The sequence below is a fragment of the Triturus cristatus genome, chromosome 4_2 (genome assembly GCF_964204655.1).
Source record: "Triturus cristatus chromosome 4_2, aTriCri1.1, whole genome shotgun sequence".
In the NCBI taxonomy this organism is placed as follows: domain Eukaryota; kingdom Metazoa; phylum Chordata; class Amphibia; order Caudata; family Salamandridae; genus Triturus; species Triturus cristatus.
The window spans coordinates 214,133,885-214,147,611 of NC_140586.1; the positions used below are offsets into that span (position 1 = coordinate 214,133,885).

The 13,727-nt window shown below is 46.0% G+C and overlaps 1 protein-coding gene across 10 annotated transcripts in view; it reads right to left on the bottom strand.

Annotated features, from left to right (window-relative positions):
* The window catches only part of TNRC6B (trinucleotide repeat containing adaptor 6B), a 1,192,955-nt gene that overhangs the window by 501,156 nt on the left and 678,072 nt on the right, over positions 1-13,727 (bottom strand). For all 10 annotated transcript variants that reach the window (XM_085601248.1, XM_085601251.1, XM_085601245.1 and 7 more), the window contains one exon: positions 11,293-11,451. In XM_085601248.1, coding sequence (XP_085457374.1) covers positions 11,293-11,451 — 159 coding nt within the window. The remainder of the gene's footprint in view (positions 1-11,292; positions 11,452-13,727) is intronic.

Here is a 13,727-nt window from a genome sequence, read left to right on the forward strand (position 1 = left end):
TTCTTCATTTTTTCAAGTGCTTCATCCAGGTGAGGGCCAAAAAGATGCTCCTTGTCAAAGGAAGCATTAAGTATTGTTTGTTGTACCTTTGGTTTAAACCCAAAGATTTGCAGCCAGCCATGCGTGCCTTCTGAGAAGAATACTGGTGATACCTCTTCTGGCTGCAGTATCAACAGCAACTAGCACACACCTGATGGAGGAGTTGGAAGGAATATGCTACTTACCAGTATGCATCTGTTCTTGGCATGTAGAGCTGCAGATCTACACACTGTGCATAGATCGCCATCTGGTGTTTGGCCCGGATGTTGCAGTTGTTTTTCTCCTGGAAAGTCTTTGGAAGTCACGAGGTATGTGACTCCTCCTTTGGATTATAGTGTGCATGGTCTTCGGCTCCATCCCCAGATTGTTTTTCGCCAGCAGGGAAATGATGGAGCTTTGTAAGAAATAGGAAAGATGCCCATGTGTGCTGTATCGAAATAAGATAAAACTGGAACAGATAAAGGTAGCCGGGGAGGCGGGTGGGCGTGTGTAGATCTGCAGCTCTACATGCCAAGAACAGATGCATACTGGTAAGCAGCATATTCCGTTCGAGGCATATGAGCTGCAGATTACACACTGTGCATAGATTGTGTAGCAGTACCCCCTCTTAGCGGCAACCACCAGTAAATGTTGCAGTTGTTTGAAACAGTGTTTTGAGGACAGCCTGGCCCACACTAGCTTGTTGCTTAGTTTGCACATCTACACAATAGTGTTTAGTGAAAGTGTGCGGTGTAGACCATGTAGCTGCTTTGCAGATATCATCTAAGGGAATGTTCCCTAAGAATGCCATGGAATCCCCCATCTTACGTGTACAGTGGGCTTTAGGGGAAGAGATATCGTTCGCTTTGCTTTGTGGTAGCAAATCTGTATGCATTTAACAATCCACCTAGCTATTCCAGATTTGGAGATGGGGTTGCCTTTGTGTGGTGGTGAGAAAAGACACGAATAATTGTTTGGTCTTGCGAAAAGGTTGTGTTCTCTCGATGTAGTAGAGTAAAGCTCTTTTGACGTCTAGGGTGTGCAGAGCTCTTTATGCAATAGTTTGTGGCTGCGAGAAGAATACGGGCAGTTCTACAGATTGAGGTGAAAGGGAGAAATGACTTTAGGAAGGAATTTTGGATTAGTGCGGAGAAGAAACTTATGATGCATTTGCAGAAAAGGTTCATGAATGGTGAGTGCCTGCATCTCTCTGACCATTCTGAGGGAAGTAATGGCATCAAGGAAAGCTGTTTTCCATGTTAAAAATTGAAGTTCGCATTTATGTAGAGGTTCGAATGGAGGCCCCATTAGTCTTGTGAGAACGATGTTTAGGTTCCACACCGGTGAGGGTGGCAGTCTAGGGGGAATTATTCTTTTGAGGCTTTCCATGAAGGTTTTTATATCAGGCACTCTAAAGAGGGATAGATGCTGTCTATTTTGTAGATACGCTGCTATGGCAGCAAGGTGTAGTCTAATAGACGTGTAGGCTAGGTTGCAGCTTTGTAGGTGTAGTAAGGTAGTAAGTAGCCTATGATGTGTTGGATACACACATCCAAGGGATTGATATTCTTGTTGTGACAATAAATCACAAATCGTTTCCACTTGGCTGCGTAGCAAGCTCTAGTGGTAGGACGTCCAGCTTCTTTAATGACGTTCATACTGTCAGGGGGAAGATTAAGGTAGCCAAATTCCAGGATTTCAGGAGCCAGATCGCAAGGTTGAGCTGAGCTGGGTTAAGAGGCGTGGAGAGAGGTATCATTTTTGGTGCGGAACTACGGAGAGTTCCATCAATGTGGTGTACCACGGTTGTCTGGCCCAAGTTGGAGCAACTAGGATGAGAGTCAGGTAGTGTTGCTGTAGTTTGCGCACCACTAATGGAATGAGTGGGAGAGGCGGAAAAGCGTACGCAAATTTGCCTGACCAGTACATCCATATCGTATTGCCTTTGGACAACAGGTGTGGATATCTGGCGGCGAAGGTTGTGCATTTGGCGTTTTCGTGGGTGGCGAAGAGGTCTATTTGTGGTTGCCCTCACGTTTGAAAGAATGGTTGAAGAACTTGTGGAAGACGTTCCCACTCGTGGATTTGTTGAGTTTGACGGCTCAACAGATCTGCAATGGTGTTTTGGACTCCCGGGACCTGTTGTGCTAGGAGAAAAATGTTTTGAGGTATGGCACACCTCCATATGGTCTGTGCTAGCTGACAGAGCTGCAGAGAGTGTGTGCCGCCCTGTTTTTGGATGTAGTACATTGCTGTCATGTTGTCTGTGCGGACTAAGACAGCCTTGCCTGAGACGTGTGTTTGAAAGGCTTTCAGGGCTAGAAATATGGCCAGTAACTCCAGATGGCTGATGTGGAGTAACTTTTGTTGAGGTGTCCACCTGCCCTGTATGGTGTGATGTAGTAGATGAGCTCCCCAGCCGGAGAGCGATGCGTCCACTGTTAGAACTATTTGAGGAACTGGCTCTAGGATCGGTCGCCCTTTGGAAAGGTTTTTGGTGGTCCACCACTGCAGAGAGCGATGGGCATGACCGTCTACCAACACCAGATCTGTTAGTTGACCTTGAGCCTGGTTCCATTGGCATGCTAGGCACTCTTGGAGAGGACGCATCTGGAGTCTTGCATGAGGTACTATGAATATGCAAGAGGCCATCATCTCTAAGTTGCATTAACACTCGGGCTGGAAGTGAGTGTTGAGGTTGAAATTTGGCGCGAAGAGCTTGGATGCTTGCTATCCGGGCAGTGCTGGGGTAGGCTAACGCTTTTTAGGTGTCTATGGTGGCACCGAGGTATTGTTGTACATGGGAGGGATGGAGATGGGACTTGGCGTAGTTTACTCTGAAGCCCAGGTCGTGAAGTAGTTGGATCGTGGCATGAGTGTGTTGTACACACTGGTTGTATGAGCTGGCTTTTATAAGCCAGTCGTCTAGATATGGGAAGACGTGGATGTGTTGTCTTCTCAGGTGTGCTGCCACTACTGCTAGGCACATGGTAAACACTCTTCGGGCTGTGGTGACTCTGAGCGGTGTGAACGGGAATGAGGAAATAGGCGTCCTTGAGGTCTGGTGGTTAGGAAGTCCTTTTGGGAGAGCAGAGGAAGCACCTGCTGGAGTGTGACCATGTGAAAATGGTCTGAGTGTATGTATTGGTTTAGGGGTCTGAGGTCCAGAATGGGCCTGAGAGAGCCGTCCTTTTTTGTTATGAGAAAGTATAGGGGGTAAACTCCCTTGTTTTGTTGGTGGGCAGGAACTAGTTCTATTGTATCTTTTTGTAGGAGGGCGATTACCTCCCGCTTTAGAAGTGACAAATGTTCCTGTGACATTGGGCGCTGTTTGGGTGGAATGGTGGGGGGGGGGGGGGGCCTCTAGACAGTAGCCTGATTGGATTATTTGTTGCACCCATCTGTCTGAGGTGATGGTAGCCCAGACAGGAAGGAAATTGTGGAGTCTGCCCCCGACTAGAGTGGAATAGTCTGGGGGAAGTGGAGGGAAGTCACTGGGTGGGGGTGGAGGCAGAGTGGGAGGTGTTAGTTTTGCCTCTGTTATTGTTACCTCTAACTGTCTCTTTGATAACCCCTAGTGAAGGTGGATTGGGTAGGGGTTTTTTAGGAAGTGGAGGCGCTGTCGGAGTAGCCTCTGGTGTTGCTTCTAAAGGAGGAACGGCGAAAGGAGCGCCTGGGAGCTTGCGACCGCAATGCTCCCATAGATTTTGCCGTGTCTGTGTCCTCCTCCATTTTTTCGAGGGCTATATCGACATTAGGACCAAACAGATGTTTCTCATCAGAGGGGTGGTTGAGGATGGAACTTTGAACCTCAGGGTTGAAACCTGAGATGCGTAGCCAAGTATGCCTACGCAGAAGGGTGCTGGTATTAATTGCCCTGGAGGCGGTGTCAGTTGCATGGAGGGCACAACGAATGGAAGTGTTTGTAATGTTTTTGCCCTCTTGAATCAATTTGTTTGCCTTATGTTTATATTTATCAGGGAGGTGTTGCATGATTGTCTCCAGCTCATCATAATGTGCCCTGTCATATCTGGCTACGAGCGCTTGGGTGTTAAAGATACGCCAGATGTTGGCCGCCTGGGACGCCGTCCGTTTGCCAGAGGCATCTAGGAGTTTAGACTCCTTATCTGGCGGTGGTGCCTCACCTGATGCCTGGGAATTGGCATGTTTCCTCGCATTGGAGACTACCAGGTAGTCTAGTGGTGCGGGGCCTTTAAGATAGGATGGGTCTGTTGGGGCGGCTTTATATTTTTTCTCAATACGTGGGTTAATGACCCTGGCCCTAACTGGGTCTTTAAAAACCACTGGTGCGTGCTTAATAACTCTCATAAGCATCGGCAGGTTTGAGGTAGACCTGTGTGCAGTGTTGAATGTATCTAAGAAGAAGTCCTCCTCTACGGGGTCTGTGTGGAGATCAACCCCGTGGTAGCGGGCAGCCCTATGGAGTAGTTGGTTAAAGCCCATGGTGTCTTCTGGGGGGGGGGGGGGGAAGGTCTAGAAGGGTAAAGCTCGTCCTGCGGGACGTTAGGGACGTCTGAGATGTTGTAGTCGCCCCATGGGTCTGGGGAGCCTGTAGGAGTAGGGTCCCCTGTTGGTTGGTTGTCCGCCCCATCCCCTGTGTCATAGATAATGTCATCATCATCATCCTCATCTGGAGATGGTGTAGGAGAATGATGAGTTGGGGGAGGAGGAGGTGGTGGAGGAGGAGGTGAAGGAATCCTCAAAGGGGAGGTGGCAAAGTCTCTCCTTTTTGGTGGTGGAGCTGGTGCAGGCTTGTCCAGTGGTCTTGTTCTGGTGCTAAGTGACAAATGACCAGTCTTTGGATCTTTTACGAGGGTTTTTTGGTAAGGATCGGGTCGAAACAGTTCGTCTGTAAGGGGCAGATCCTTCGGTGCCGAGGGTTTTTTCGACGTCGTATCGGCACTGGTTCTTGGTTTCGAACCGTGGGGTTTAGCAGTGTCTTTTGACTTCCTCGGTTCCGAGGTGGCTTTCGGCTTCGAGGTATAGGAGTCTAGGCTTTTCGGCTTCTTGCTCGGCTCTGAGGGTGTTATCGGTGCCGAGGAGCCGGTGACAGTCTTCGGCGCAGAGAGCTTCGGTGTCAAGCTCGGCGCGGACGAGGAAAGGGGCGTTTTTCTTTTTCGGTGTCGGTGCCGATGAGGTTTTTTCGGCACCGAGGGTAGGCTGGCTCGAGCCCGAGCTGCCTGAAGGCTTGATGGGCTTCTTAACCGGGCCCGGAAGCGAGGTATGGGAAGCAGTCTTTTGGTGCATACCTAGGCCCAAAGGCAAAGGCGTGACCGAAGCCTTTTTCAATGGAGTGGATGGGAGTTTAGGGTCGGGGTCGACGTCTGTACTCGCGCCCCTCTGTGCTGGAGTAATGTCCTCGACGTCGGAGTCGTCAGCTTCGGAGACGCTGACGAGGCCTTCTTCGTGTGCTGTTGTTCCGGGACATCGACGCCTTCTTCGAAGATGTCGTCGGGGATCGAAGTCGACGAGTGAGCCATTGTTCTCCTTGCTCGTCGGTCCCGGATCGTCTTCTTCGATCGGAAGGAGGTGCAAGCTGGACAGTCCCTTGCCTCGTGTTCTGGGGAGAGGCAGAGGTTGCACACCTCATGGAGATCGGTGTGGGGAAACTTCGACCCACATCGAGGACACTTCTTAAATGGAGTCCTTTCCATCAGCAAGGACCGGAGCCCAGGTAGGCCCGAAGGTCTTCAACAACGACCAGAATCGAAGACTTAGGTTGTTGAGAGTCACGTCGAGTGTTGGAGAAGGTGATCGAGACAATACCGTCAAAGGGGGGAGGATTGTGCGCCGAACAGGAAAACTGGAACGGTTCCGAAATGGAGCGTGAAGAACACATCCGAGCCCGATGGCGGAAAAAAAGAAATCTAAGGATGGAGCAGAAGCCCATGCGCAATATGATCCAAAGGAGGAGTCACATACCTCGTGACTTCCAAAGACTTTCCAAGAGAAAAACTACTGCAACATCCGGGCCCAATACCAGATGGCGCTCTATGCAGTGTGTAATCTGCAGCTCATATGCCTCGAACATTAATTTTACCTCTTATAATAGTTCCTACCCTTTTTCCTATGCTCCTTTGGTAGGTATTTGAGTAACTCCTCCATTTCATCCCAGTGGGCCCCCGCACACCTAGCTAAAAACCTTGTGCATTGTCTTTGAGTAGAAAGCTGGCTCTGTATATACTATACCAAAGTGAGGTATAGTGTGCACAGAGTCCAGTGGAACCCCAAAGGTAGACAGAGGTAAAAGTAGATAGCACCTTACTCTCCATTTGTGGTAGTGTGGGAGAGCAATAAGGCTTTATCAGAGGGTAATGTTACGCATTTGTTCTACACACTCAAACAGCAAATTATGTCAGACACTCAAAGACTGAACTCAGACCAATTTGATTTGTATAAAAATATTATTTAGTTGAATTTATTTCTTAGAACCAAGCAAGCCTGGTAGAGTTAAGTGGATATGATACTTTTCAAGGCAGGTTGAACAATACAAGCAAGCTGAATGAAAATGACTGTTACAGGTTTGTAAATGCTTTCAATACAGTGGAAATAACAGTTAGGTTACTTTCTGGATTACTTTTTCTACTCAGTGTGATATACCTAGATATCACACACTGACATTTCCTAGAGAAAAGGTCATTAAGCAATTTTGAGTTATTTGCAGTTTTTCAAAGTTTCATACAAAACCAACTCCACACTTAGAACAATTTTTAGGAAAACAGTCAATGTATTCCTATGGAGAAAAATTAAGTTAACGGTTTGCAAGTAAGTACAAGTTTGTGGGAGTTGGTATTCTGGGGTTAGAACCAGGGTTCCCCCAGGCTCAAGGATGCGTGCTCAAAGGACTCTCAGCGGCACTAGGGTGGCCGGGTGCAGAGAGCGGAGGCCAAATGTTATCCAATGGGTGATAGGGGGCCTCTGGTTGGCGATTGCTCACGAGCAGGCCACAAGGTTGTGGGAGCAAAGCTCCTGGGGTTTAGCTCAGGGCAAAGGGGGATCCTATTTAGCACCCAAAGTACATCTGCAGCGGCACAGGGGCAGCTGGGTGCGGGGTGCTGGTTTGGTGTCAGGTCCTCTGTTGATTTCAATGAGGATTCTCTGGTTTCAACAAAGACTACAGTTTCAGGGACAAAGATCTTCTGGAGGTGACCACCGGTTGAAGAATTAAGTTGGGATGCCTGGGGATGCGGGGACACCGTTGGTTGGGCCACCCAAGGCCATGGGACTTCGGGTGCAGGGGTGTCTTTAGGCGTCTGGTTTTTCTTACCAGCTCCGGTCGCTGTTGAGGGAAGGGGTGGGTGGGGGATGGGGGGTGTCAGATCACCAGATCCCAGGTCAGGATCGCAGGGGAGACCTCTCTGTGGTGTTGCATCACTCGAATTCGGGCCGTGGGCGTCGGGTGCAGACTTGCGGATTTGGTCTGAGCCAGAGTTTGTGGGTGAGCAAATCCGGTGCTCTCAGGAGGCAGAGTCTTTCTTGTAGAGCCCCACAATACTAGATGTAGGAGCATTACAGGTAGGTAAAGGTGGGGACCAAGGGGTCCCTTCATTTGGGGTGGGTACAGCCCCCATTATGCGACCCTCCAATGAGAGGGGGGGAATATGCCTCTCTGGTCGGCTGGGTCCCCCCCATCTGCAAGATGGCGGGGACAGAGTAGTGCTTCACCTCGCTTCTCCCACCTGAGGGGTGGGGTTGGCAAAGGTGGGCACACCTCCTTTCTTCACTTGGTTTTCCTGCCGATTCTGCCGCCCAAAGTGGAGGTCGGAACCGGTGGGGGCGAGTTGCTAGAAACAGCAAAAGGCCTGATGGAGCTCACAAAGGTGGCAAACCTTTGAAGTTTCCCTTTCGTCGACCCTGCCCATCCTGGGGGGGGAGGAGGCTTCGCACCTCGTCCCAGGATGTGCACTGTTTCAGACCCCAGAGGGCAAAAGGCTCTCGACCCAGGGGTCCAGAAACATGTCTGGTGGTGGTAGCTGGCAAGCGGCCACTCAGCCTGGACCCTAGTGTTGTCGTTTTTCAGGGGGTATCTCTAAGATGCCCTATGTGTGCATTTTTCATTAAATCCCTCACTAGCATCAGTGTGGGTTTAATGTGCTGAGAAGTTTAATACCAAACTTCCCAGTTTTCAGTAGAGCCATTATGGTGCTGTGGAGTTCGTAATGACAAACTCCCAGTACCATATACTCTTAATGGCATTACTGCACTTACAATGTCTGAGAATTGGCTTAAACACTGCAGGGGTACAGGGCTCATGCACTTGCACCCTCACCACTGATATAGTAAACCCAGCTAGAGGAGTGGCTGACCTATGCCAGGGCAGCGGGTTGTAGGCATGGCACACAGGGAAGGGTGCCATGTCGACTCTTCACTTTGTTCTGCACCAAAACACGCAGCCTGCAAAGGCATTGTGTGTACAGGTACAGGGTCTGAAAGGGTGGCACAGTAAGTGCTTCAGCTGTTAGAGGCCTTCCCAGCCACAGTGCCCTTGGTACCTGTGGTACCATAACCAAGGGACTGACCTGTGGCCAAAGAGTGCCAATTGGGTTTTGTTTTCAATGCAGTTTAGGGGATGAACATAAGCCCTGGGTACCTGTCTGGCAGGAACCCAGGGCACAGTCAGTCAAAGCACAGCAGCAGTTTAGCAATAAGTGGGGGCAACCATGCAAAAAGAGGTCAATTTCTTACAATGAGTGTCCAAGCTTGTGGAGCACAAGACTACTTAGTGGGCCTGGCACTGCAGGTTGAAACAAATCACAGAACAGTATCAGAGCAAACCAAACAAGTGGGTTTTTACCATTTTACAAAAACACTCCTCTTTCTACATGCTTCTACGATAAAAAGGAAGACAATTCCATGACTGAGTAGCCAGGATAGGAAAAGAAGACACTCCTATTTTCGTCAGCTTGAAACGAGTAACCCAAACAGCTGGGTGCCACCAGGGCGCAAATCAATGGAGCACTGAGGCAGTGCTCAAGAGTTCTTGTATTCTATGTTTTAAATCATTCAAAAACTCCCCTAACTTTGGCTATAGGAGGTGGACACATGGGTTCATGCAGAAATCAATACTCAATCTTTACTGAGAAGAGAGTAGATCTCCTTCAATATCTTGATGTTCTTGGCCTGAGGGTCCTCAAAGATTGTAACCCAAGTAGACCGACACAGGTCTTTTGTCACACCTGTTTTTTCAGTCAACACGTACCACCTGAATTAAAAAAGATTTCCAGAGAACTTCAATCTCATGCTGTATAGAAATTTTCCATAATGAGCACAAGTGATTAAGTATGTAGATTTTGAACTTAAAACCTTTTCCATCTATTATAATTTGGGTTGGCCGTGAAAAGAACAAACATGAACTTACCTTTTGCTGGTACTCGTGTGCAACTGTGCATCTCGGTCCACTTGGCACAGATGCCTTAGATAAAGATGCAGTAGTGAGAGCATGGATGCGTTGAGTAACAGCCACATATGATCAAAGCTGATAATACTTAATGCCAGTTTTAATACTGTCAAACTCTTTGCTCGGAGTGCTTGGAGCAGAAGAATTTACCTACCTGTAACAAGTTACCCAGCATTAATATCTTTTCAGAGATTTACATGTTTGAAATTATTCACAATGATCAGGCCTGTTGATGTACATTGGGTAAAGCATAATATTTTACTGTTCTCGCTTCCTGCTCTCCTATACAAGGATGATGTGGGCAGTCTTAATAGCTCGGCATCCTGAATGGCCTCCAATTATGATTTAATACGAAGAGGATAAGTAGAGTTGTTAGGCTATCTGGACCTCAGAGGAACTTGAACTTTTTTTTTTTTTTAATTTGCAGATTCCATCCTCCTACTTTTGCCATTTGAGCATGAAGAATGCTCAGATAAAACAGACAAGCACTTTGTCTTATCTGGGAATTCAATTTGACTCTGGGTTACCTAGAAACACAATTAACATCAGAAAAAATAAATTCAAGGCGGCAATTACAGCATTGATTATTTTTTATTCCAAACTTGGAATAAAACTCCTCAGGAAAAGGGCACAATTTACTGGGCCAAGTGCATTTCAATGGCCACCTATGGGGTGGGCATCTGGGGCCATGCCAATGTCAAACTACAGGCCTCCAAAATGCTTGTCTAAGGAAACTTCTGTCAGTCTCCCCTACCTGCTCAACGTCAGTGTCCCAAAAAGAACCGGGAATGACCTTTTTGGAAGACCTTATAAGGCTCTGCCCTCTTTCTTTGTGGCATAGGGTCAGGGCGAAGCAGGAAGACAAGATTAACAGATTGATAATGCAGGACTGTCTAGCGCTTGACTTATAACAAATTCCCTGGCTTAGGTAGATCAACAGAAACCCAACCTTTTTGAAGGCACAGCACTGATAACCCAGATCAATAAGGCGGAACTAAATCACTGTGCTTTCAGGTCTTTAAAGGAGACATAATTTAGATCATCATAAAGTTAGTGTCCCCTCACACACTATTCTCTTAACATGCAAAGTTTTACAGCCCTATTTTTCCAACATAAATATACAATATAGGTTTGTACTAACAAGATTTATACTCAACATATTTCACAGAATAGTGAAATCAAAGAGGCGGAATGGAATGCCTGGTCGAGAATGCTAGTGTATTGCCCCCTGTGACGGAACCTCAACTCAATACATGATCTACTAAGTTGTCCATTTTAGAACGCCCTGGGAACCAGCCTCAAACCCCTATTAAGGGAGTGCCACGTTAGACAATGTGGATCAAATCTCAGCTTTTATAACAATTACAGTTAGAAGAGGTATGCACTGTAGCATCCACCTATATCTGGCAGGTCATATGAAAGCCTCAGGCATCAGTGACTACCCTCTGCATACGCTAGACAAATTATCAGCAGAACTAGGAGTAGGATTTTAACTGCAAGATACTTTTTCGATTTACTTCGTGATATATCATCTATTTATTGAATATGCGTTTTTATTCATTGTTTAGTAAATTTGACTGTTTAGACTGTGAAACTATCTTAAATCATATTGTTAAGACTTTTGTAATATTATGGTTTTAGGAGAAAAAAAAGGTTTATTGATAAGGACTAATCCAGTGCTAGTGAATAATCTTAAACTGAAGGCTATGCAGTCAAACACAAATATTTTATAGCAACCATGAGGCTTTAGTCCGGCCAATAGTAGTAACAATTATTACTTCTTCCCTTATCAAGTCATATCAAGTCAAACATGCTGTGAAAGCAGCAAAGTGCCTACTGCACTATGGGGTACTTACCAGTTTTCATGGTGTTAGGAGTACTAGGGGGAGCACTCCCCCAACTAGGAGTCGGTGGCCCAGAGTCTTCTCCATCACCCCAACCCGATGCACTCTCCACTGGTTCGCCCCATGCTGAAGTTCCATTGTCTGCAGACAGCACCTTGTTCTTGCCCCAGACTGTAGAGAGGAAAATTAAGAAGAGTAGGTTAAGCACAGATAACAATCACTTATACTGCTTTTATGTATAGAAATGACATCCTGGTGGGTCTGCAACAACTTAAGTAATGCTATCTCTGCAACTTAGAATACAAGTATCAGATATTGTGCTCTTTCCTTAAGCTGAAGAAATCTGAGGCAAGAAACCTCTCAAACAACAGGCAAGATTGCATCCTCTCCAGTGCAGCCAGTCATAGGTAAGAGACAAAAATACTGTTCGCTACTGGACAGGTTTATCCACACAGACCTCACAAAATAGAGTCCTTTCAATTCCTACACAGGGGGTTTGTGAAGGGATTTCATCCCTACAGAGAACCACAAGCTACTAGTGATATAGCTGTTAACATTTTTTATATTTTACGTTAACAGTTCAAAAGGTGAAAACGCCAAGCTACAATGTCATCAGAACTTTCCTCACATAAGTGTTTTAATTGCTGCAACACAAAGAGATTGTAATTACCCATCCCCTTGCGCTATTCCAAACCTAGTTCATAGCCTTTATAATGGGGTGAAATGAGTCAGAGATTTAAAGTCATTTTTTAAGAGCAGTCTTTACATTTTATAACATTATTCTGAGATTTTGCATTGATTCAGACACTAAATCTTGAGTTTGGGAGAATTTGCATACCGTAAATTCTAGTTGGGTGGAGCTGTGCTACACAGAATTGCATGAGCAATGCATCTTTTCTAGCGCATGTTTAGGTGGTTAGTTATATCCATTTATTTTGCTCACACCGTTAAAACTGTGAAGTCTTGCATGTTTTTAAAGTCAGTTATTGATTTTAGAGGGTGCTGGGGGTACAAATCATCAATTATCTTCACTCCCTCCACACTGCCAGCCGATGCAGGAGGGCCAAAGGGGCTAAATGAGACCGTAAACAAACAAAAAAAAAAGGCTGCTGCTATGAGCTCAGGTTAATGAGACATGTATTTGGATTAACATGGTGCCCCAAATCAAGTGCTGAGACATGCATATCTATAATGACTGCTAAACTCTTACTATCGACAATACTGGGGTCCTATCCTCAATGGTAAGGGACCAAGACCTGGGGGTGGAAATCTTTGGCAAAGGAGAATGCTGCAAAGAAAAAGCCCAGGAAGTGTGGTATGAAATCTGGGAGAGGAGATACTTAGATGGAATAAACCACCTAGTTAGTGGAGAAAAATCATGTTCTATGAACAAGGACAGCATCAGTTAAACTTATACTCTTGAATGTTTGGCCGATTCAGAAGCTTATGAAAACCGCTAAAACTAAGAGTCTACCCTTCAGCGCAAACAAAGCTAGCTCCTGCAAAATATTTGCCCTAGTTGAAGTTAGAGACCAAAGTATTAACAAAAGCAGTGCCAGGCAAATATCTGCTGCAGAATCATTGAGCAGTGCAAACATGGCCATAAGTCCTGTGACAGAGCTTGTTTACATTTCTTCTGCTTTTATCGAGTGCTTGCCTCCAGATTCTTATTTCTTTCTATTAAAAAGTGTGAAGCTTAGACACATGCATAAGTGTTACTATCACGTCCGCCTCCTTTCTAAGCAGATGCTTTCGCTAAGTTAGGTTGGCTGCCATGTTGATAAGGACACATAGAGGCTAATAGTCAAAAAGTGAATCGAAATGACGTATTAATAGCCATAAATATTTTGCCTTGTTGGTACTTTAGTGTCGCCAAACCTATAAACATGAGATACAAATTGATCAAGCACTAAAACAAAATCAAAAAAAACTATTTGGTCATAGTTTGGAGAGGCTTTGCAACAGAACAATCACGCAAGAGGTCACGCTAGTTTACCGCAAACCACCCACAGTCGGGGGTTATTAAGGGGTTCCGAGAACAGTGGAGAAACGTTGCCTTAAATACTGCTCGTCATTCTCCGGTAAGGCCTGTGATAAAGAATAGCTAAACGGCTACTTCTTATGGAAAAATGTGTGCTGTGCGATCCATCTTAAACAATTTTAAGGCTTGCCTTTTTACACTTGATAAATTTTAGCATATCGCTTGGCAGTAACTATAGAGTGTTAGAAAGCTAGGAACTTGCTAACCATGTTAGGTATGTTCATATTGTTTTTGATGGCCATCTCGTGCGTTGCTGCATTTATTTTCTTGTTCTGTGTAGTTACCATTCATATTTTATGCACTAGTCGTGAGTTTTAGATATAATCATTTGAAAGGTTTAGCCCATGTTTCTTAGTGCTATTCGGAATGTTATTCATTCAAAAAAGAGGTTTGGGAGTTCGACTGT